The sequence below is a fragment of the Mobula birostris genome, chromosome 1 (genome assembly GCF_030028105.1).
Source record: "Mobula birostris isolate sMobBir1 chromosome 1, sMobBir1.hap1, whole genome shotgun sequence".
In the NCBI taxonomy this organism is placed as follows: domain Eukaryota; kingdom Metazoa; phylum Chordata; class Chondrichthyes; order Myliobatiformes; family Myliobatidae; genus Mobula; species Mobula birostris.
Window position 1 is genome coordinate 237,285,658 of NC_092370.1, and position 22,083 is coordinate 237,307,740.

At 40.4% G+C, this 22,083-nt stretch overlaps 1 protein-coding gene across 7 annotated transcripts in view; it reads right to left on the minus strand.

The window, feature by feature from the left end:
• The window catches only part of arel1 (apoptosis resistant E3 ubiquitin protein ligase 1), a 93,812-nt gene that overhangs the window by 35,365 nt on the left and 36,364 nt on the right, over positions 1-22,083 (minus strand). For all 7 annotated transcript variants that reach the window (XR_011888032.1, XM_072273897.1, XM_072273928.1 and 4 more), the window contains 3 exons: positions 18,870-19,039; positions 11,337-11,517; positions 10,417-10,670 (listed from right to left, as the gene is read on the minus strand). Coding sequence is in view for 6 of the 7 variants with exons in the window: in XM_072273897.1 (XP_072129998.1) it covers positions 10,417-10,670; positions 11,337-11,517; positions 18,870-19,039 (605 nt within the window). In the remaining variant the exon portion in view is untranslated. The remainder of the gene's footprint in view (positions 1-10,416; positions 10,671-11,336; positions 11,518-18,869; positions 19,040-22,083) is intronic.

Consider the following 22,083-nt stretch of genomic DNA (forward strand, 5'->3'; position numbering starts at 1 on the left):
ATCTATATAGGTCTTCTGTACATTTAACTGCCGTCACTATGTGGATCATCTTCAGATGCTTTTGATCAGCAGAGAATCAGAGGAGAATTGTATTATACACTGCACCTGCACTACCAGCAAGAATAGACCTGGAACATGTATAAGATAGCAAATCACAAATCGTGCTTTGACAATGGCATAGGAAACTTGGAAAATTACATTACAAATTACAAGATTCCTACTATCCTGAGAAACAGGATGATGCAAATTCAGGATAACAGATACCAAAATTGGGATTAAATCCATATGCTGATAAATTTCTTTAACTTGGCTTTTCTTGCCTACATTAGTTACACAAAATTTCAGTCTGTTAATAATGACTTTTGACTGGATCAGGAATTGGAGGTCTGTGTTTCTTCACCACCCTGTCCACATCAAGATGTTAAATGGTTCTTATCTTCAAATTTCACAAACAATTTTACAACCTCAAAAATTTATGTTCTGCAAATCTGGACCTGATGAATTAACCTCAGAAAATCGAATGTACACTTCCAGATGGTCTGTAAAGCCTATCAATAGACACTGAAATATAAACCACTTCAGTATTTTTCAATTCTTACTTTGTCTGGAAATGCTTTTCAGAATAGTTTACATTAATGTTATTGGGAGATTAAATTCAGTTCACATACTGTGAACTCCTAGGAATACTCAAGTTACTTAGGATGTTGATTTTGACCCTAATAGAATATTGATTAAACGTGTTTTCCCTTAATTTTAACCTATTTACGTCTTGAAGTCTGTATAGATTCCAATAATTGAGCACAATACGTCCTGAGGTAAACACCAATTCCTCACTCCACTGTAGAGGGATTTTGGATATGTTGAATGTATGTTTTTTGGATGTCACACTAGAAGTCTCACTTTTTCAACATAGTGACAGTCAGAAGGCAAGTAACAACTCAATGATGGACAAATTACCAAAGGAAATAGTCATTGAAAAGGCTGCCAGAGGAAGTGGTAAAGATGAACACAATTGCAACATTTGGTCAGGTGCTTTAACAGGAAAGGCGTAGAGGATATGGGATTAATGCAAGCAAATGGAATTAGCACAGATAGTCATCACGTTCAGCATGGAAGAGATGGGCAGGGGAACCCATTACTGTGCCCATCTCTCAAAAAACTTATGAAATTACTTTTGACATTACAACAGAAAACATGCAAAATCTGCTGTGAAAGTGGTTTTCTTTTCATTCATATATTTGTAACCCTCACACTGGGCTCACATGCAAACTTGGCTCAATAGCTGATTCGGCTAACAGCCACGTGACTCAACAGTAAGAAGGCTACTTTTCATAAATAATACATGTCAAGGGTTGGTATGATTTGGGATCCAACCAAATAGGAAAGTTGGGATGTTCTGATTAACAGAAGTTCAATTTGAGCAAATACTGTGCAAATACAGCCCTATTGAATTACCATTCAAGGAAATGACAAATTATACACCAACATAAAATTATAAAGAAAGTATATTTACTAATTTCAACTTTATCAAACAGTTATTAAGAGAAAGAAAAGCATCCATTACAATAAATTCAGTCTAAATGTGCAGATTACCATTGGAGCTCATCTCTTCCAAAAGCTGAGTTTAACCGTTACTCATGGTGCTGTATTCTCATCACCAATCACCAGTAGAGTTTCCCTTCTTGGACTCTTATTTCGAGAAGCACTTATTGCAATCGCATCTGCCCATTGGATCAAATCCTACGGGCATCTCTGCCAAACTTCTCTTGATCGCATCTCCCGCCAAAAAGACCAAGAACCCTACCAGTGTCTGTCACAAATCTCTCTCTGCCCAGCTCTCCCCAGAACCTTCTCCCGATCCCACCATCCTGAATGGCTGACTCACATTCCTTAGTTCAGGGGTCCCCAACCTTTTGCGCACCATGGACCGATTTAATATTGACAATATTCTTGCGGACTTCGCGTGCGTTCAAGTTCAACAGTGGGCGTGACAGGGAATGAGGAAAGGTGCAGCTGACTCATATCAGTTCATATTGCCAAATCATTTCGTTTCCTCACGGCTCGGTAGCACATGCTTGCGGCCCAGTGGTTGGGGACCACTGCCTTAGTTGAACAGCAGGGCTTCTCATCTCAGCCACAACCAAAGCACTCTACAAGGACACAGTGGTCCTACAGAAAACTATTAAAATGAAGTACCTCACAGCATAGCAGTAAATCTTTTAACCAGGGCATTACACATTGTATATTTAAGAGCACACTCTTTATTTTGTAAATTTTTATTCTCACTGGAAGCATTATCAGTTTTCCAGAAGATGGGAAAATACACACATTATTTGTATATGCACTTCAATTGATGGACTGGGGCCTAAAATCATGACCTACTGACTCAGAAGTGGGAATACACACTTGAGCCAAGGTTGCATAAACATCTTAAATTTGCCTCTCGATAGCAACAGTAATTTAGTGCCCAGCTGTTTAAAATATTTCAGGTCCAAGAACACTTGAATTTGTACAGATGCAGTTCTTCCCATTACCCTAATGCTAGAAGCAAAATGCTACTAGGAAATGGTCTCCAGGTGGCCAAGTCTAATCACATTGTTAAATTCACAGGGTAGCACAATATAATGCTTTTCTATGTGGCCAAATATTCATGAAGATAGTCTTCTGTCCAAGACACAAGTCAGATGGAATGCATAGCAGGTAATTACTCCAAGACTGCAGATAACTGTAATGTTTTTAAATAGAACCCTGTCATCAGTAGTCTGGAAACTGTTAATACTTATTATTAACTATGTGATTACAGGAAGCATGGAAAATTACATTATGATTTATTCATGTTAACACATCTTTATGAAATGTACATTTATTTGATATCACAATTGGACACATATGGGTCTTATCGGCATTGTAAATGGAGGGGGGATTTGAGTAAATGTAACATAGTTGAATTTTCCAGAAATAGTATATAATGTGTCATATAGTCAGTTATTAGACAATGGTTTGAGTTAATTTTCTTGAAAGGTTACAAATTTATAGACAAAAGTAGGAATCAGGTAGAAACAAAACGTTTTCAGGAAGGTGGAGTCTAGCTACAATCACTAGACAAGTCAACTACTTTGACAGGAGACCAGATATAACATATCCAAGTGTGGTAGCAATATAAGGTCCATCAGTGAGGTGAAGAAAAAGACAGAAATATTAAGTTATTAGTCAATAAGGTGGCATGGAGTATAATGGGGGGGGGGGGAGATATGAAATTAGCCATGTTAAGAGCAAGAATGGGTCAGAAAATTGTTACATGAAAGATTATTCGTATTCAAAGGAATAGTTATATGTGCTGACAATACAAAAAGTTCAAAGTTCAAAGTAAATTTATCAAATGAGATGTATGTCACTATATACTACCCTGAGGTACATTTTCTTACAGGCATTCACAGTAAAACAAAGAAATACAATAGAATCAATGAAAAACTGCACTGAAAGACTAAAGATAAAAATAACCAATGTGCAGAAGACAAACAGTAAATATAAAAAAAGGACAAATAATAATAAATAAATAATACTGAGAACAAAAATGGGAAAATAATTCGTAATAATTAGGTATACGGATAGCCGATACGGTGCAACATTTATATCAAATGAGCATAATGAAGTATAAATGTTTTAATGTTTAGCCTTGCATTAGAGATATAAACCAACATTAACAAGATCTCTGAGTTACAGAAAACAACTTGGAATGCAAGTGTATATTGTCTCTTATTATAATTGGGTGCAACATAAAAGTAAGGAAGTCTTGAACACTAAGAGGGGGATCAAGCCAAAGGAGTAAAGGGAATTAGAGGCACGAGAGAGGAGTTGGCCAGAATTGATTGGCAAAGGACACTGGCAGGAATAGCGACAGAGCAGGAATGGCTGGAATTTTGGGAAACAATTCGTCCCAAAGAAGAAGTATTCTAAAGGCAAGATGACACAACCATGGCTAACAAGAGAAGTCAAAGCTAACATAAAAGCTAAAGAGAAGGCATATAATAGAGCAAAAATTAGTTGGAAATTGGAGGATTGGCAAGCTTTTGAGTACCAACATAAGGCAACTAAAAAGTCATTAAGGTAAAGATGGAATACGAAAAGTAAGCTAGCCAATAATATTAAAGAGGATACCAAAAGTTTCTTCAGACACATAAAATGTAAAAGAGTGGTGAGAGTAGATATCGGACCGTTGGAAAATGATAATATCTGTAATATCTCCATTTTTCCTTTTCAGGGTTCTTTTGAAGACCCTGACCTGGAAATACATGCTGACTTCGGTTCTTGGCGGGAATGGGACCTGCTCTCGAGGTTTCACGACTGGCCATTATTCAATATGCCAGGATGCAACCTAGGAGATCAGCTCGCCTTCGGAGTTCCGGGATCTCATGGTTCTGCAAAGGGCAGACTGAAGGTCAGTGTCTCTTCAGGAATCCGGTGTGTCGTGGGAGACAGAAGATTGAAAGTAGCGAGCTGGCTGCCGGTTGTGTGCCCAGAAACCCAAGTTCTTTGGGCACAGAGTTAGAAAAAAAACGATGCAATGGACTTTTAACATCATAAATCAGCAAGTTGTTTGTTATGTCTCCCCTCTCACTGTGAAATGGAGACACTCTTTCTCCCTTATTAGGGAGAGAGGGAGCCTGTGATGTGTCAAACACTGGGTGAACGAGTAGACTATCTTTGCTGATGTTTGCTGCATACTTTGAGTGCTCAGTGGTGGGTGACAATGCCTTTTTTTTGTTGGATGGGAAGAGGGGATTGTTGCTTTGCTGCTACTTACGCGTGGGATGGGGGAGCTGAGGAGGGCTGTGGGGTTCTAACATTTAACTTCCATTCATTCTCAGGGGTCACTCCTCCGTTTTCATGAATGGTTGCGAAGAAAAAGTATTTCAAGATGTACATTTCTCTGACATTAAATGTACCTTTGAAATCTTTGAACTTCACTTGCCCCATCATTGAAATATTCCCACAACCTATGGACTCATCTTCAAGGATTCTTCATCTCATGTCCTTGATATTTACTGTCTATTTATTATTAATTCTTTCTTTTTGTATTTGCACAATTTGTTGCCTTTCTTACATTGCTTGAATGTCCAAGTTCGTGCGTCTTTCATGGATACTATTATGAAAAGCAGGACCTCCAGGGTGGTTACCTCCAGTTTGCTTCCAGTTCCGCGTGCTGGTGAGGGCAGGAATTGGGAGATAAGGGATATGAACGCGTGGCTGAGGAGCTGGTGTGGGAAGCAGGGATTTAGATTCTTAGACCACTGGGATCTGTTTTGGGGCAAGGATGGATTGTACAAAAAGGACAGGTTGCACCTTAACAGGCGGGGAACCAGCATTCTGGCAGGCAGGTTTGCCACTGCTAGACGGTGTTTAAACTAAGTAGTGGGGGGGGAGGAGAGGAAATATAAGGATAGAGTTAAAGGGAAAGAGAGAATAGGGAAATTTAAGAAAGAAAACAGAATTAACGGGGCAGAAAGCTCAGGAAGGGATCGGAGAGTATAGCCAAGTGTAACAGAAATCGATGTGAAAGGTGAGGGGAGTAATGGATTAAAAGTATTATATATGAATGCACGAAGTATAAGAAATAAAGTGGATGAGCTTAAGGCTCAGTTGAAAATTGGCAAGTATGATGTTGTAGGAATAACAGAGACATGGCTGCAAGAGGACCAGGGTTGGGAAATGAATATTCAAGGATATACGTCCTATCGAAAGGACACAGGTGGGCAGAGGGGGTGGGGTGGCTCTGTTGGTGAGGAATGAAATTCAGTCTCTTGCGAGGGGGGACATAGAATCAGGAGATGTAGAGTCAGTATGGATAAAGTGAGAAACGGTAAGGACAAAAAGACCCTAATGGGAGTTATCTACAGGCCCCCAAACAGTAGCCTGGATATAGGGTGCAAGTTGAATCAAGAGTTAAAATTGGCATGTCGCAAAGGTAATGTTACGGTTGTTATGGGGAATTTTAACATGCAGGTAGACTGGGAAAATCAAGTTGGTACTGGACCTCAAGAAAGGGAGTTTGTGGAGTGCCTCCGAGATGGATTCTTAGAGCAGCTTGTACTTGAACCTACCAGGGAGAAGGCAATTCTGGATTTAGTGTTGTGTAATGAACCAGATTTGATAAGGGAACTCGAGGTAAAGGAGCCATTAGGAGGTAGTGACCATAATATGATAAGTTTTAAACTACAATTTGAGAGGGAGAAGGGAAAATCGAAGTGTCAGTATTACAGTTGAACAAAGGGGACTATGGAGCCATGAGGGAGGAGCTGGCAAAAGTTGACTGGAAAGATATCCTAGCAGGGATGACAGTGGAACAACAATGGCAGGTATTTCTGGGAAAAATACAGAAGGTGCAGGATCAGTTCATTCCAAAGAGGAAGAAAGATTCTAAGGGGAGTAAGGGGAGACCGTGGCTGACAAGGGAAGTCAAGGATAGTATAAAAATAAAAGAGAAGAAGCAAACATAGCAAAAATGAGTGGGAAACCAGATGATTGGAAAACTTTTAAAGAGTAACAGAGGATAACTAAAATGGCAATGCGGAGAGAAAAGATGAGATAAGTAGGCAAGCTAGCCAAGAATATAAAGGAGGATAGTAAAAGTTTCTTTAGGTATGTGAAGAGGAAAAAATTAGTTAAGACCAAAGTTAGGCCCTTGAAGACAGAAACGGGTGAATTTATTATGGGGAACAAGGAAATGGCAGACGAGCTGAACAGGTACTTTGGATCTGTCTTCACTAGGGAAGACACAAACAATCTCCCAGATGTAATAGTGGCCGGAGGAACTGAAGGAGATTCACATTAGACAGAAAATGGTATTGGATAGACTGATGGGACTGAAGGCTGATAAATCCCTAGGGCCTGATGGTCTGCACCCCAGGGTACTTAAGGAGGTGGCTCTCGAAATCATGGACGCATTGGTAATTATTCTCCAATGTTCTATAGATTCAGGATCAGATCCTGAGGACTGGAGGGTAGCTAATGTTATCCCACTTTTTAAGAAAGGAGGGAGAGAGATAACAGGGAATTATAGACCAGTTAGCCTGACATAAGTGGTGGGGAAGATGCTGGAGTCAATTATAAAGGATGAAATAGCGGCACATTTGGATAGCAGTAACAGGATCGGTCCGAGTCAGCATGGAATTATGAAGGGGAAATCTTCTGGACTTTTTTGAGGATGTAACTATGAAAATGGACAAGGGACAGCCAGTGGATGTAGTGTACCTGGACTTTCAGAAAGCCTTTGATAAGGTCCCACATAGGAGATTAGTGGGCAAAATTAGAGCACATGGTATTGGGGGTAGGGTACTGACATGGATAGAAAATTGGTTGGCAGACAGGAAACAAAGAGTAGGGATTAATGGGTCCCTTTCAGAATGGCAGGCAGTGACTAGTGGGGTACCACAAGGCTTGGTGCTGGGACTGCAGCCATTTACAATGTACATTAATGATTTAGATGAAGGGATTAAAAGTAACATTAGCAAATTTGCAGATGACACAAAGCTGGGTGGCAGTGTGAAATGTGCGGAGGATGTTGAGATAATGCAGGATGACTTGGACAGGTTGGGTGAGTGGGCAGATGCAGTTTAATGTGGATAAATGTGAGGTTATCCACTTTGGTTGCAAGAACAGGAAGGCAGATTACTATTTGAATGGTGTCAAGTTAGGAAAAGGGGAAGTACAATGAGATCTTGGTGTCCTTGTTCATCAGTCACTGTAAGTAAACATGCAGGTACAGCAGGCAGTGAAGAAAGCTAATGGCATGTTGGCCTTCATAACAAGGGGAGTTGAGTATAGGAGCAAAGAGGTCCTTCTGCAGTTGAACAGGGCCCTGGTGAGACCACACCTGGAGTATTGTGTACAGTTTTGGTCTCCAAATTTGAGGAAAGACATTCTTGCTATTGAGGGAGTGCAGTGGAGGTTCACAAGGTTAATTCCCGGGATGGCGGGACTGTCATTTGTTGAAAGATTGGAGTGACTGGGCTTGTATACACTGGAATTTAGAAGGCTGAGAGGGGATCTGATTGAAACATATAAGATTATTAAGGGATTGGACACGCTAGAGGCAGGAAACATGTTCCCGATGTTGGGGGAGTCCAGAACCAGAGGCCACAATTTGAGAATAAGGGGTAGGCCATTTAGAACAGAGTTGAGGAAAAACTTTTTCACCCAGAGAGTTGTGGATCTGTGGAATGCTCTGCCTCAGAAGGCAGTGGAGGCCAATTCTCTGGATGCTTTCGAGAAAGAGTTAGATAGAGCTCTTGATGTTAGCGGAGTCAAGGGATATGGGGAGGCAGGAATGGGGTACGGATTGTGGATGATCAGCCATGATCACAGTGAATGGCGGTGCTGGCTTGAAGGGCCGAATGGCCTACTCCTGCACCTATTGTCTATTATTCTATTATGGATTTATTGAGTATGTACACAAGAAAATTAATCACGGGGTTGTATGTGGCGATGAACATGTAACTTTGATAATAAATTTACTTTGAACTTTGATCCTGTTAGGGAGAAAAGCACAATTCTTAGCACTTACAGTGGCATGCAAAAGTTTGGGCACCCCTGGTCAAAATTTCTGTTACTGTGAATAGTTAAGAGAGTAGAAGATGAACTGATCTCCAAAAGCCATAAAGTTAAAGATGATACATTCTTTTCAACATTTTAAGCAAGATTAGTTTATTATTTTTGCTTTGTACAATTTTAGAGTGAAAAAAGGAAAGGAGCACCATGCAAAAGTTTGGGCACCCCAAGAGATTTGAGCTCTCAGGTAACTTTTACCAAGGTGTCAGACCTTAATTAGCTTGTTAAGGCTATGGCTTGTTCACAGTCATCATTAGAAAAGGCCAGGTAATGCAAATTTCAAAGCTTTATAATTACCCTGACTCCTCGAACCTTGTCCCAACAATCAGCAGCCATGGGCTCCGCTAAGCAGCTGCTTAGCATGCTGAAAATTAAAATAAATGATGCCCACAAAGCAGGAGAAGGCTATAAGAAGATAGCAAAGCATTTTCAGGTTGCCGTTTTCTCAGTTCGTAATGTAATTAAGAAATGGCTGTTAACAGGAACAGTGGAGGTCAAGTTTCTGAGAGAACTGCTCGTAGGATTGCTAGAAAGGCAAATCAAAACCCCTGTTTGACTGCAAAAGACCTTCAGGAAGATTTAGCAGACTCTGGAGCGGTGGTGCACTGTTCTACTGTGCAGCGACACCTGCACAAATATGACCTTTATGGAAGAGTCATCAGAAGAAAACCTTTCCTGTGTGCTCACCACAAAATTCAGCGTCAGAAGTTTGCAAAGGAACATCTAAACAAGCCTGATGCATTTTGGAAACAAGCCCTGTGCACTGATGAAGTTAAAATAGAACTTTTTGGCCGCAATGAGCAAAGGTATGTTTGGAGAAAAAAGGGTGCAGAATTTCATGAAAAGAACACCTCTCCAACTGTTAAGCACGGGGGTGGATCGATCATGCTTGTGTTGCAGCCAGTGGCACGGGGAACATATCACTGGTAGAGGGAAGAATGAATTCAATTAAATACCAGCAAATTCCAGAAGCAAACATCACACCGTCTGTAAAAAAGCTGAAGATGAAAAGAGGATGGCTTCTACAACAGGATAATGAACCTAAACACACCTCAAAATCCACAAAGAACTACCTCGAGGCGCAAGTTGAAGGTTTTGCCATGGTCCTCACAGTACCCCGACCTAAACATCATCGAAAATCTGTGGATAGACCTCAAAAGAGCAGTGCATGCAAGGTGGCCCAAGAATTTCACAGAACTAGAAGCTTTTTGCAAGGAAGAATGGGTGAAAATCCCCCAAACAAGAATTGAAAGGCTCTTAGCTGGCTGCAGAAACCGCTTACAAGCTGTGATACTTGCCAAAGGGGGTGTTACTAAGTACTGACCATGCAGGGTGCCCAAACTTTTGCTCCGGGCCCTTTTCCTGTTTTGTTATTTTGAAACAGTAAAAGGTGGAAATAAAAAAGTAATCTTAAAATATTAAAGAAATGTGTCATCTTTAACTTTATGCCTTTTGGAAATCAGGTCATCTTTTACTCGCTTAGCTATTCACAGTAACAGAAGTTTTGACCGGGGTGCCCAAACTTTTGCATGCCAATGTACAAGAAACTTATTACCCCCTTTGTTTAGCAAGTTTGAATGCACTATGTTTAAGAGAATAAATATTTACAATATTAGTATTAAAATAAAAATACTGCACAAAATGCAGAATGTTGAGTTTTGGGGAAGACAGTTCACTAATTGCAATAACAAAAGTTTTCTTTTCAAATTAGCAACTATAAGACTAACTACAGTATTACGTTGAAGGTGAACCATCAACTATTCTTAATCATGATACTAATTTAGGGCACATTTTACAATCTTTTCCTACCTTTGATGATATGTAACAGTAAACCTTTTTGGGTTTCTTCACTTTTTCAGTTGTCTGATTTTCCTGATCCCCATCTTTATCATCATCTTCCTCATCCATGGTGGTCAACTGGTGTCGGCTCACAGAGGCATGTGCAACTGGTGATGATTGCCACTGTGAGTGAGCATAATTTGTTGTGCTATACAAGTACGCCTCAAAATAAACACTGCTACCTGGAGTTGATACATTCCTTTCTACAACATTCTTCTCATGTTCTGTTAATAAAAAGTGTTAAGTAATCAATAGAAGTAACCTTCTTCGCACAGAAACATTGTTACTCAGATAAAGCAATACATAACACAATTCAGCAAACCATATCAAAATAAAAATGCTGGAAACAGTAGGTTAAGCAGCATTTAGAAAGAGAAACAAAGTTAACATTTCAGGTTGAAGAGCCTCTATCAAAATTAAGAATGAGAAAAAAAAAGCAATTTAGTTTTAAATTACAAAGTGGGTGAGAAGAATGTACAGTAGAAGGCATTGGAGGAAAATTGCGTGGTCAACCATGGCAACTTTTGCAAACAGATCAAGACTGATGAAGAAAGATGATTTACCACAGTCACTTGTGACTTTGATAAATGGTCTATTAAGCAATATGGCAGGGATGAAAATGTGATTCGAAGGTTTCAAACACTGATACAGGAATGGTGAATACAGTTCTGATGAAGGGCCTTAACCAGAAACGTCAACTGTCTACTCTTTTCCTTTGATACTGCCTGACCTGCAGAGTTCCTTGAGCATTTGAGTTCCTTGATGAACACAAGGCTGGAAAGTAGTTAAATCTTGAAGATAGATCATTGGACACGGGCAATAGTTTGCTATGAACTCTAAAATGGAAAACTACTTCATAGGTAATAACATGGGCCTCATGCCCTACTTACCACTAAGGATGATGATGTCAAACTCGCCGTTACCAATCAATTGATCCCAGTACATAACAGATACCCGAAAGCAACCTCTTTTCCACAAGGTCAGGTTGAGAAAAACCAGGCACGTAGTCTTATTTGAAGAAATGGTTTTGTTAAATAAAATATCAGAATCTTCATTTTCATGAGCGCCAAGCTGAAATACAAATGAGACATTAATCAGGTTCTGATGCGCTATTTATTGGATGTTTGCACAATCTTAGTTAAACCATTTCAAAATGTGTTCCACTACTGCCTATGTGCAAAGCATGCAGAAGAAGGTATTCAATACCAGTTTACATCCATATTATTCCATTTGATAAAAAGACTGATTTTAACTGTTTTGTAATGGGGCTATGTGGAGAGGAGACAATAATTTCCTACAGTGGCTAGAGGAAAATATAGAACAAAGCTACTTCTGATGGAGGCTAGTCACTTCCTAATGTTCATTGGTGAAATCTTCAATCCACGTCTAATCTTCTCTCCATTATTTAAAAGAGAATACAAATGGGAAGTAACTGGGTAAGGAAATTAAACAACTGAAATATATCCTCCAAAAGTAGAAGATCACTCATGAACACAAGTATTTGCATTTCTTTACATTTCTAGTTAATGGTACAACCGTGTCCTTTACAACCTTGTCATCCACCCTCCCATGCACCACCCTCATCCACATTTCTCCATAAGCCTTTTTCCACTGGCATTGTTTTTATGAACATGACAAGTCTTCGTAAATCATCCATAAGAAAGAATGTAAGAACAGCCTCCGAGGGCCACACCTGTGCCAGGTGCATCAAGCTGCAGCTCCTTTGAGACCAAGTTAGGAAACTGGAGCTGCAGCTTGATGACCTTCAGCTTGTTAGGGAAAGTGAGGAGGTGATCAATAGGAGCTACGGGCAGGTAGTCACACCAGGGTCACAGGAGACAGATAAGTGGGTGACCGTCAGGAGAGGGAAGGGAGAGTGTCAAATAGTGGAGAGCACCCCTGTGGCTGTCACCTTTAACAATATGTACTCCATTTTGAGTGCTCTTGGGGGTGGGGGGAACCTACCTGGGGAAAGCAACAGCGGCCATCTTTCCTACACTGAGTCTAGCCCTGTGGCTCAGAAGAACAGGAAATGGAAGAGGATGGCAGCAGTAATAGGGGATTTTATAGTAAGGGGGACAGACAGGCGATTGTCTGGGCGTGAAAAAAAAAACATGAATGGTAGTTTGCTTCCCACTTGCCAGGGGTCGTGACATTTCTGAACTCATCCACAATACCCTGAAATAGGAGAGCGAGCAGCCAGAGGTTGTGGTACATATTGGTACCAACGACATAGGCAGAAAAAGAGAGGAGGTCCTGAAAGCAGAATACAGGGAGTTAGGAAGGAAGCTGAGAAGCAGGACTTATAGGGTAGTAATCTCGGGATTGCTGCCTGTGCCAAGCGACAGTGAGTATAGGAATAGAATGAGGTGATGGATAAATGTGTGACTGAAGGATTGGAGCAGGGGGCAAAGATTCAGATTTCTAGATCGTTGGTACCTCTACTGGGGCAGGTGTGACCTGTACAAAAAGGACGTGTTGCACTTGAATCCAAGGGGGACCAGTAGCCTGGTGAGGAGGTTGGCTAATGCTTTCGGGGAGGGTTTAAACTAGGTTTGCAGGAGGGTGGGAACCGAAGTGAAGAGGCAGAGGATGAGGCAGTTGGTGCACAAGTAGAGACAGCTTGTAGGGAGTTTGTGAGGAAGGATCGGCAAATGATAGAACAAAGATGCACTCAGCCTGATGGTTTGAGATGTGACTATTTTAATGCAAAGGGAATCATAAACAAAGCAGATGAACTTAAGAGTGTGGATCAATACGTGGTACTATGACGTCATGGTCATTACAGAGACTTGGATGTCTCAGGGGCAGGAATGGCTGCTGAGTATGCCGGGCTTTAGATGCTTCAAAAAAAAAAAAAAAAAGGACAGGGAGGGAGGCATAAGTGGTGGGGGCATGGCATTGCTAATCAGGGATAGTGTTAAGGCTGCAGAAAAGGAAGAAGGTATGGAGGGATTGTATACTGAATCAGTGTGGGTGGAAGTCAGAAACATGAAGGGGGGCAATAAGTCGACTGGGTTTTTTAAAAATATAGACCCTCCCAATAGTAACAGGGACATCGAGAAGCAGATAGGGAGGCAGATTCTGGAATGGTGCAATAACAAAGGGGTTGCCGTGATGGAAGATTTTAAACTTTCCTAGTATTGACTGGCACCTCCTTAGAGCAAGAGGAGTTTGTTAGGTGTGTTCAGGAAGGTTTCCTGACGCAATATGTAGGTAAGCAAATGAGAGGAGAGGCTGCACTTGATCTGGTATTAGGAAATGAACCTGGTCAGGTGTCAGATCTCTTGGTGGGATAACATTGTGGAGGTAGTGCTCATAATTCTTATCTCCTTTACCATAGTGCTGGGATAGGAGCAGACAATTTAGGAAAACATTTAATTGGGGTAGGGGGAAATATGATGCTATTAGGCAGGAACTTGGGAGCAGATGTTCTCAAGGAAATGCATGGCAGAAACGTGGCAAATGTTCAGGGAATACTTGTACGGTATTCTGCACAGTTATGTTCCATTGAGGCAGGGAAAGGAAGGTAGGGTAAAAGGGCATGGTGTACAAAGGACGTGTTAAATCTAGCTAAGAAGAAAGGTTCAAGAAACTAGGTATGATAGAATTCTAGAAAATTACAAGCTTGCCAGGAAGGAGCTTAAGAATGAAATTAGGAGAGCCAGAAGGGGACACAGAAAGGCCTTTGCTAGCAAGATTAAGGAAAATCCCAAGGCATTCTACAATTGAAACGCTTGAGTGTAGAGGCATTAAGAAAGAGGATATGCTGGAGAATTTGAAAAGCAGTGTTCAATAAGTTGTTGGGACCAGACAAGATATACACCAGGCTACTGTAGGAAGCAAGGGAGGAGATTGCTGAGCCTCTGGCGATGATCTTTGCATCATCAATAGGGATGGGAGAAGTACTGAAGGATTGGAAGGTTGCAAATGTTGTTCCCTTGTTCAAGAAAGGGAGTAGAGATAACTGAGGAAATCATAGACCAGTGAGTCTTACTTCAGAGGTGGACAAGTTGTTGGAGAAGATCCTGCGAGGCAGGATTTATGAGTATTTGGAGACATAATCTGATTAGACATAGTCAGCATGGCTTTGCCAATAGCAGGTTGTGCCTTACAAGCCTAAATGAATTCTTTGAGGATGTAACAACACACTGATAGAGCAGTGGATGCAGGGTATATGGATTTCAGTCACACATTTAATAAGGATGCCCATGCAAGGCTCATTCAGAAAGTAAGGAGGCATGGGATCCAAGGAGACCTTGCTTTGTGGATCCAGAATTGGCTTGCCCACAGAAGGTGGTTGTAGATAGTTTGTATTCTACACGGAGGTCAATAACCAGTGGTGTTCCGCAGGGAATTGTTCTGGGACCCCTCTTCTTTGCGATTTTTGTAAATGACCTGGATGAAGAAGTAGAAGTGTGGTTAGTAAGTTTGCTGATGACATAAAGGTTGGCGGTGTTGTGGATAGTCTGGAAGGCTGTCAAAAGTTACAGCAGGACATCGATAGGATACAGAACTGGGCTGAGAAGTGGCAGATGGAGTTCAACATAGGTAAGTGTGAAGTGGTTCATTTTGGTAGGTCAAATTTGAAGACAGAATATAATATTAATGACAAGACTTTTGGCAGTGTGGAGGATCAGAGAAACTTTGGGGTCCTTGCCTATAGGACACACAAAGGTTGACAGAGTTGCTAAGGAAGCATATGGTGTGCTGACATTCATCAATTGTGGGATTAAGTTCAAGAGCAGTGACGGCTATACATGACCTTGGTCAGACCCCACAGAGTACTGTGTTCATTTCTGGTCACCTCACTACAGGAAGGATATGGATACTATAGAAAGAGTGCAGAGGAGATTTACAAGGATGATGCCTGGATTGGAGAGTGTGCCTCATGAGAATAGGTTGAGTGGACCTCTCTGACTCCTTCATCTTAGAGAGAGGCACTAGACAGGGATGCCCAATTTCTCCTCTCCTTTTTGCGCTATATATTGAACCGCTTGCCCAACTAATAAGACAGCGAAATCGTAAAAGGTATCAAGGTGGCAGGGATTGAACAGAAAGTGGCGTTATTCGCAGATGATGTTTTGGTCTATCTGAGTGAACCAGAAAAATCATTTATAGGATTGTTGGATGACTTTGGGAAAATATCAGGTTATAAAATAAATGAAAAGAAAACGCAGGTTATGTCCCTAAATTATACACCATCCAAAAAGTTGCAGGATACATATGATCTTAAGTGGGAAGCTAAATCATTAAAATATTTAGGAATAACCCTGCCGAAGGATCTTTCAACACTGTCACAGGTAAATTATGGGCCATTAATCTCAGAGATAAAAGCAGATATGCATAGATGGAATCTTATCCCCTTTTTAAGTTTAAATTCAAGGATAAATACTATAAAAATGAATATTCTTCCTTGGTTATTGTATCTTTTCCGTACTTTACCGATGGAGGTGGATGATAATCAATTCAGGGAATGGGACAAATGGATTTCCCACTTCATTTGGCAAGGAAAGAAACCTAGAATTCGATATAACACCTTACAGTTAGGGAAGGAAGGAGGAGGTATGGTTCTTCCTTGCCTGAGAAATTATTTTTATGCCTCACAGATAACCCCTCTGTTATATTGGTGTAATAGGGAATATAAGGCTAGATGGAAGGAAATAGAATTTGGATTAGTTGACAGTTTTCCTCTTCAGGCCTCAATAGCTGACAAAGGATTGATGGCCCAGTTGGAAAAATTTAAAAACGCTTGGATAAATCTTACATTAAAAGTATGGCAGAAGGTGGTTAATTCAAGTGGAGTTAATAACATGTTAAAACTCTTTAGATGGTGTGCATATGATACCGAATTCCTTCCCAACAGAGGAGATAAAAGATTTGAGCTATGGATAAAGAAAGGTCTTACAACCTACCTCTCATTTATAGATAAGAGTATTACAAAGTTTCCAAATCCTGCAGGACAAACATGGCCTAGAACATAATGACTTTTTTAGGTACCTTCAAGTATGAAACTATGTTAACCAGAGTTGTAGATATACAGACCTATCAACAGTAGAATTAGAATTTTTCAAGATTCTGAATTCGGCTTGCAGTTCAATACCTAGTAAATCAGTTTCTCGATTATATAATGCACTCTCCCGTGCTAAAAATGTAAATACACTGTATATTAAAGAGAAGTGGGAGAAAGAAGCGGGGTTGGTACTTTCAGAGGAGACTTGGGGGAAAATCTGCAGCTTTCAATGGTCCTCGACTAATTCTTTGACTTGGAGAGAACATTGTTGGAAAAACATTATAAAATACTTCAAGACCCCGTATCAGGAAAAATATAAAGATACAAATGTGATGTGTTGGAGAAGGCGCGGTTCCAAGGAAGCAAATCATTTTCATATTTTTTGGGATTGCCCTAAATTAAGTCTATTTTGGGAAGGTATTCATAGAACATTAGTTAAGGTACTTAGGTCCCAGATACCTCTGAACTTTGAGACGCTCTATTTGGGGCATGTATTGTTTCTTGAACAGAAGGAAGATATAAAGTTGCTGCAGGCCCTCTTAGCGGCAAGTAAGAAATCAATCAGTAGAAAATGGCTAAATCCAATACCACCTACATTAGAAGATTGGCACGAAATTATCTTGGAAATATTTAAAATGGAAAAGTTGACTTACTCCCTGAGAACTCAAAAAGAAAAATTTTATCAAATCTGGAATAAATGGATTGAATATATAACCCCAATGGGAGCAGACTTCAGATGACTCTCCTAATGATTTATACTGCTCTTCTCATCAACACAGTAATATTGCTAATAAGCACCCCTAATCTAAATGTTTGTTTTCTTTTGGAAAATAGAGAATTAACACAAGTAAAGGGAAAGATTTGGGAAAGGGATAAAAAAATGAAAAAATTAAGTAAATAAGTACATAGGGATTGGATAATTATGTCTGCGGGCAGGAGCAAGCATGAACAAATTAGGATATAAACACCTACAATGGTTGATACATAGGCTTATATACAACATTTTGGACCAGTGGAAATGGTCCAGAAGGGTTATATGGAAACTATTATTACCATTTTTCTTAACAACTAATTCCATTACTTAGCCTAATAGGTTAGATTTACCACAGTACATAATTATCTATTTAAATGTTTATTTTCCTTTTATATCATCTCAATGTGTACTTAAGAATGTATAAATAATTGTAGTTTTATACATATAAAAAAATGGAAAAGGTTATATGTGTGAAAAAAGTAAATGGTATTTGTGAATTCCTTATCCAAATAAAAATAAAATTAAAAAAAAAGAGAATAGGTTGAGTGAACTTGGCCTTTTCTCCTGGGAGTGACGGAGGATGAGAGGTGACCTGACAGAGGTGTATAAGATGATGAGAGGCATTGATCATGTGGATAGTCAGAGGCTCTTTCCCAGGGCTGAAATGGCTAGCATGAGGGGGCATTGTTTTAAGGTGCTTGGAAGCAGATACAGAGGGGTTGTCAGGGGTAAGTTTTTCCACACAGAGAGTGGTGGGTGCGTGGAGTGCACCACCGGCAACGGTGGCGGAGGCGGATACAATAAGATTTTTTTTAAGAGACTCTTAGATAAGTACATGGAGCCTAGAAAAATAGAGGGCTATGCAGTAGGGTAATTCTAGGCAGTTTCTGGAGTAGGTCACATGGTCGGCACAATATTGTGGGCCAAGGGGCCTGTAATGTGCTATAGATTTCTATGTTCTATATAACAGGCAAACAATCAACCTTGTTTGATACTTTCCAAGGGCTGGCCGGTCTCAAATACATCCAATGTTTAACAATCAGTTATATCCTAACAACCTGGAGGTCTAACTTGCTATTTGCCATTGATAGTATAATTGTTAGGCTGGATTAATAATTCCTATACAGGTAAAACAATAATGAGGGTGTATAGATTTAACATGATTGGGAGTTAAGAAAATATATTTTCACGTAATGAGCGTTGAGACTCTGAAACCTGAAAAGGGTGGTGGTGGAAGGAGCCCATACTTAAAAAGGTACAAAGGTGATCACTGAAAGCACTTACGAATGGGAAGTGGAATTAACCTGATGCTCATTTTGGCTTTCATGATTATCCTGAAATAAATGAGCTGCTCTGTGCTTTCAATTTTTATGAATACAAGTATTCTTTCTCAATCAGCATTCTTAAATCAGAAATCACTGAAAGATATTGTTTGGTGTGCTACCTGTGTCAGTGACACTAATTGGATCTGGAATCTGGACTCAATTTATGAAATTTACCAAGCCTTCTGTTCATGACAGCAAGTAATGTTCCAGCAACTTGTATTATTTAATTAGATAGTTTGAGGTGACTTGTGAATTGAATTTGCTGGATTTGTTATCTTTACAATCAAAATAATGGCATATTCGTGCCATTCCTTATATTTTAATCACTCACCTCTTTTATTTGCACTTTATAATTATCTTGGTCATCAATGGCCAATGCATTGCTTGTTGGATTATCATACTCATCACGAGGGGCAATCTGCAACGTGTATTCTTGCCCATTTGTTAGAACCAGAGTGGAGAAGTGGTAAAGGATTTTTGTTTTTGCTGGAAACACTATTCCTATAAATGAAGGATAAAGAAGATTTCAGATGCAAAGGTAGGAGGCTATTTTGACTATCAAGTGAATTAAAATTTCCCAGCAACAAACTGACTTCAAATACAGGTCAGGCCAGGTACACGATAAAGAGCATGCTATATTGTTGCAATCATACTGCATTAACTAAAATACTTTTCTATGGTACTGGAATAGTTATTCCACATTCCCTCTCTACAATTCCTAGGTTTTCAGTCTACAGCTAATTCATAAGGATGAGTATTCCAGATTTCTTAATTAATCCATCCAGGTAGGGCCTCAAGTTCCTAATTTTACATCAAAACTTTTTTTAAATAATTCTGAGATTGCTGCACATCTTATCAGAGATCTATTTCATTAGAACATGACATTTGCAATTTTGGTCTATGTATTTGACTTGCGTGTTAGATTAAATAATATTCCAGTTAACCTTTTTCATTTCCTTAAAAACATATTAAACTCTACAAAAATTAATTTTGAAACCTCCCTTCTAGGATAAAAAGCACAAGTTTTGTTAGCCTTCCTGACAACCGAGAGAGAACACTACAGCACAAAAAAAGGCCTTTGGCCCATCTGGCCATTTATAACCATTCATCTGTCTAGCCCAATCAGACCACAGTCCTCCAATCCATGTACCTATACAAATTCTCTTAAAATGTTAAAGGGGATAAAATGCTAACCTATTCAACCTTTCCCTTTAACTTGGGTCCTCAAGTCCCAACAAAGTCCATAGAAACCATAGAACTACAGCACAGAGACAGGCCTTTTGGCCCTTCTTGGCTGTGCCGAACCATTTTCTGCCTAGTCCCACTGACCTGCACACAGACCATATCCCTCCATACACCTCCCATCCATGTATCTGTCCAATTTATTCTTAAATGTTAAAAAAGAACCCACATTTACCACCTCATCTGGCAGCTCATTCCATACTCCCACCACTCTCTGTGTGAAGAAGCCCCCCCAATGTTCCCTTTAAACTTTTCCCCCCTCACCCTTAACCCATGTCCTCTGGTTTTTTTCTCCCCTTGCCTCAGTGGAACAAGCCTGCTTGCATTCACTCTATCTATACCCATCATAATTTTATATACCTCTATCAAATCTCCCCTCATTCTTCTACACTCCAGGGAATAAAGTCCTAACCTATTCAACCTTTCTCTGTAACTGAGTTTCTCAAGTCCCAGCAACATCCTTGTAAACCTTCTCTGCACTCTTTCAACCTTATTTATATCCTTCCTGTAACTTGGTGACCAAGACTGAACACAATACTCCAGATTCGGCCTCACCAATGCCTTATACAACCTGATCATGACATTCCAGCTCTTATACTCAATACTTCGAGTAATAAAGGCCAATGTACCAAAAGCTCTCTTTACGACCCTATCCACCTGTGACGACACTTTTAGGGAATTTTGTATCTGTATTCCCAGATCCTTCTGTTCCACTGCACTCCTCAGTGCCTTACCATTAACCCTGTCTGTTCTATGTTGGTTTGTTCTTCCAATGTGCAATACCTCACACTTGTCTGTATTAAACTCCATCTGCCATTTTTCAGCCCATTTTTCCAGCAGGTCCAAGTCCCTCTGCAGGCTCTGAAAACCTTCCTCACTGTCTACTACACCTCCAATCTTTGTATCATCAGCAAACTTGCTGATCCAATTTACCACATTATCATCCAAATCATTGACATAGATGACAAATAACAATGGACCCAGCACTGATCCCTGTGGCACACCACTAGTCATAGGCCTCCACTCAAAGAAGCAATTCTCTACCACCACTCTCTGGCTTCTTCCATCGAGCCAATGTCTAATCCAATTTACCACCTCTCCTAGTAAATGTTCTCTACTCTTTCAGGCCTCACCAACATCTTATTCAATTTCAACATAACATCCCAACTCCTGTACTCAATACTTTGATTTATGAAGGCCAATGTACCATAAGCTTTCTTTATGGCTCTATCCTCATGTGATACCACCTTCAAGGAACTATGGATTGTATTCCCAAATCCCTTTGTTGTATCACACTTCTCAGTGCCCTACCGCTAACCATATAAAACCTACCATAGTTGGCCCTTCCAAAGTGCAACACCTCACACTTGTCTGCATTAAAGTCCATCTGCCATTTTTCAGTCTATTTAACCCGCTGGTCCAAATCCTGCTGCAAGCCTTAATAATATTCCTTGCTGTCTACTATGCCCCCAATCTTGGTGTCATCTGCAAATCCGCTGATCTGTTTACCATATTATCATCTAGATCACCGACATTATTATGATTATGAGGACACGCAGTCCCCTTTTATTGTCATTTAGTAATGTATGCATTAAGAAATGATACGTTTTTCCAGAATGATATCATGAAAACACATGACAAACCCAATTAAAAACTAACAAAAACCACATAATTATAACATATAGTTACAACAGTGCAAAGCAATGCCATAATTTGATAAGAACAGACCATGGCACAGTAAAAGTCTCAAAGTCTCTCAAAAGTCCCATCATTTCACGCAGATGGTAAACCTCCAGCGCCGCCAACTTGCCGATGCAGCATCCTGGAAGCATCCGACCACAGTCCAACTCCGAGTCCATCCGAAAACCCCGAGCCGCCGACCACCTCTTCGACACTGAGCACCGTCTCTGCCGAGTGCTTCGACCCCAGCCCCGGGAACAGGCAATACGCAAAGCCGAGGATTTGAGGCCTTTGTCTCCGGAGATTCTCGATCACACAGTAGCAGCAGCAGCGAAGCGGGCATTTCATAAGTTTCTCCAGGTGTTCCTCTGCGCTGCTCACGGCTGTCTCCATCAAATCAGGATTGTGCACGGCCCCCTAGTTACACATAATCGATATTCATTCGGAACGGCTGCGCGCGCTGCATCGCGCTGCCATCTTCTCCTCCCTCATATAGATGACAAACAACACGCCCAGCACTAACCACTGTGGCACACCACTAGTCACAAGCCCACAGTCAGAGAGGCAACCATCTACTACCACTCTCTGGCTCTTCCATGAAGCCAATGTATAATCCAATTTAC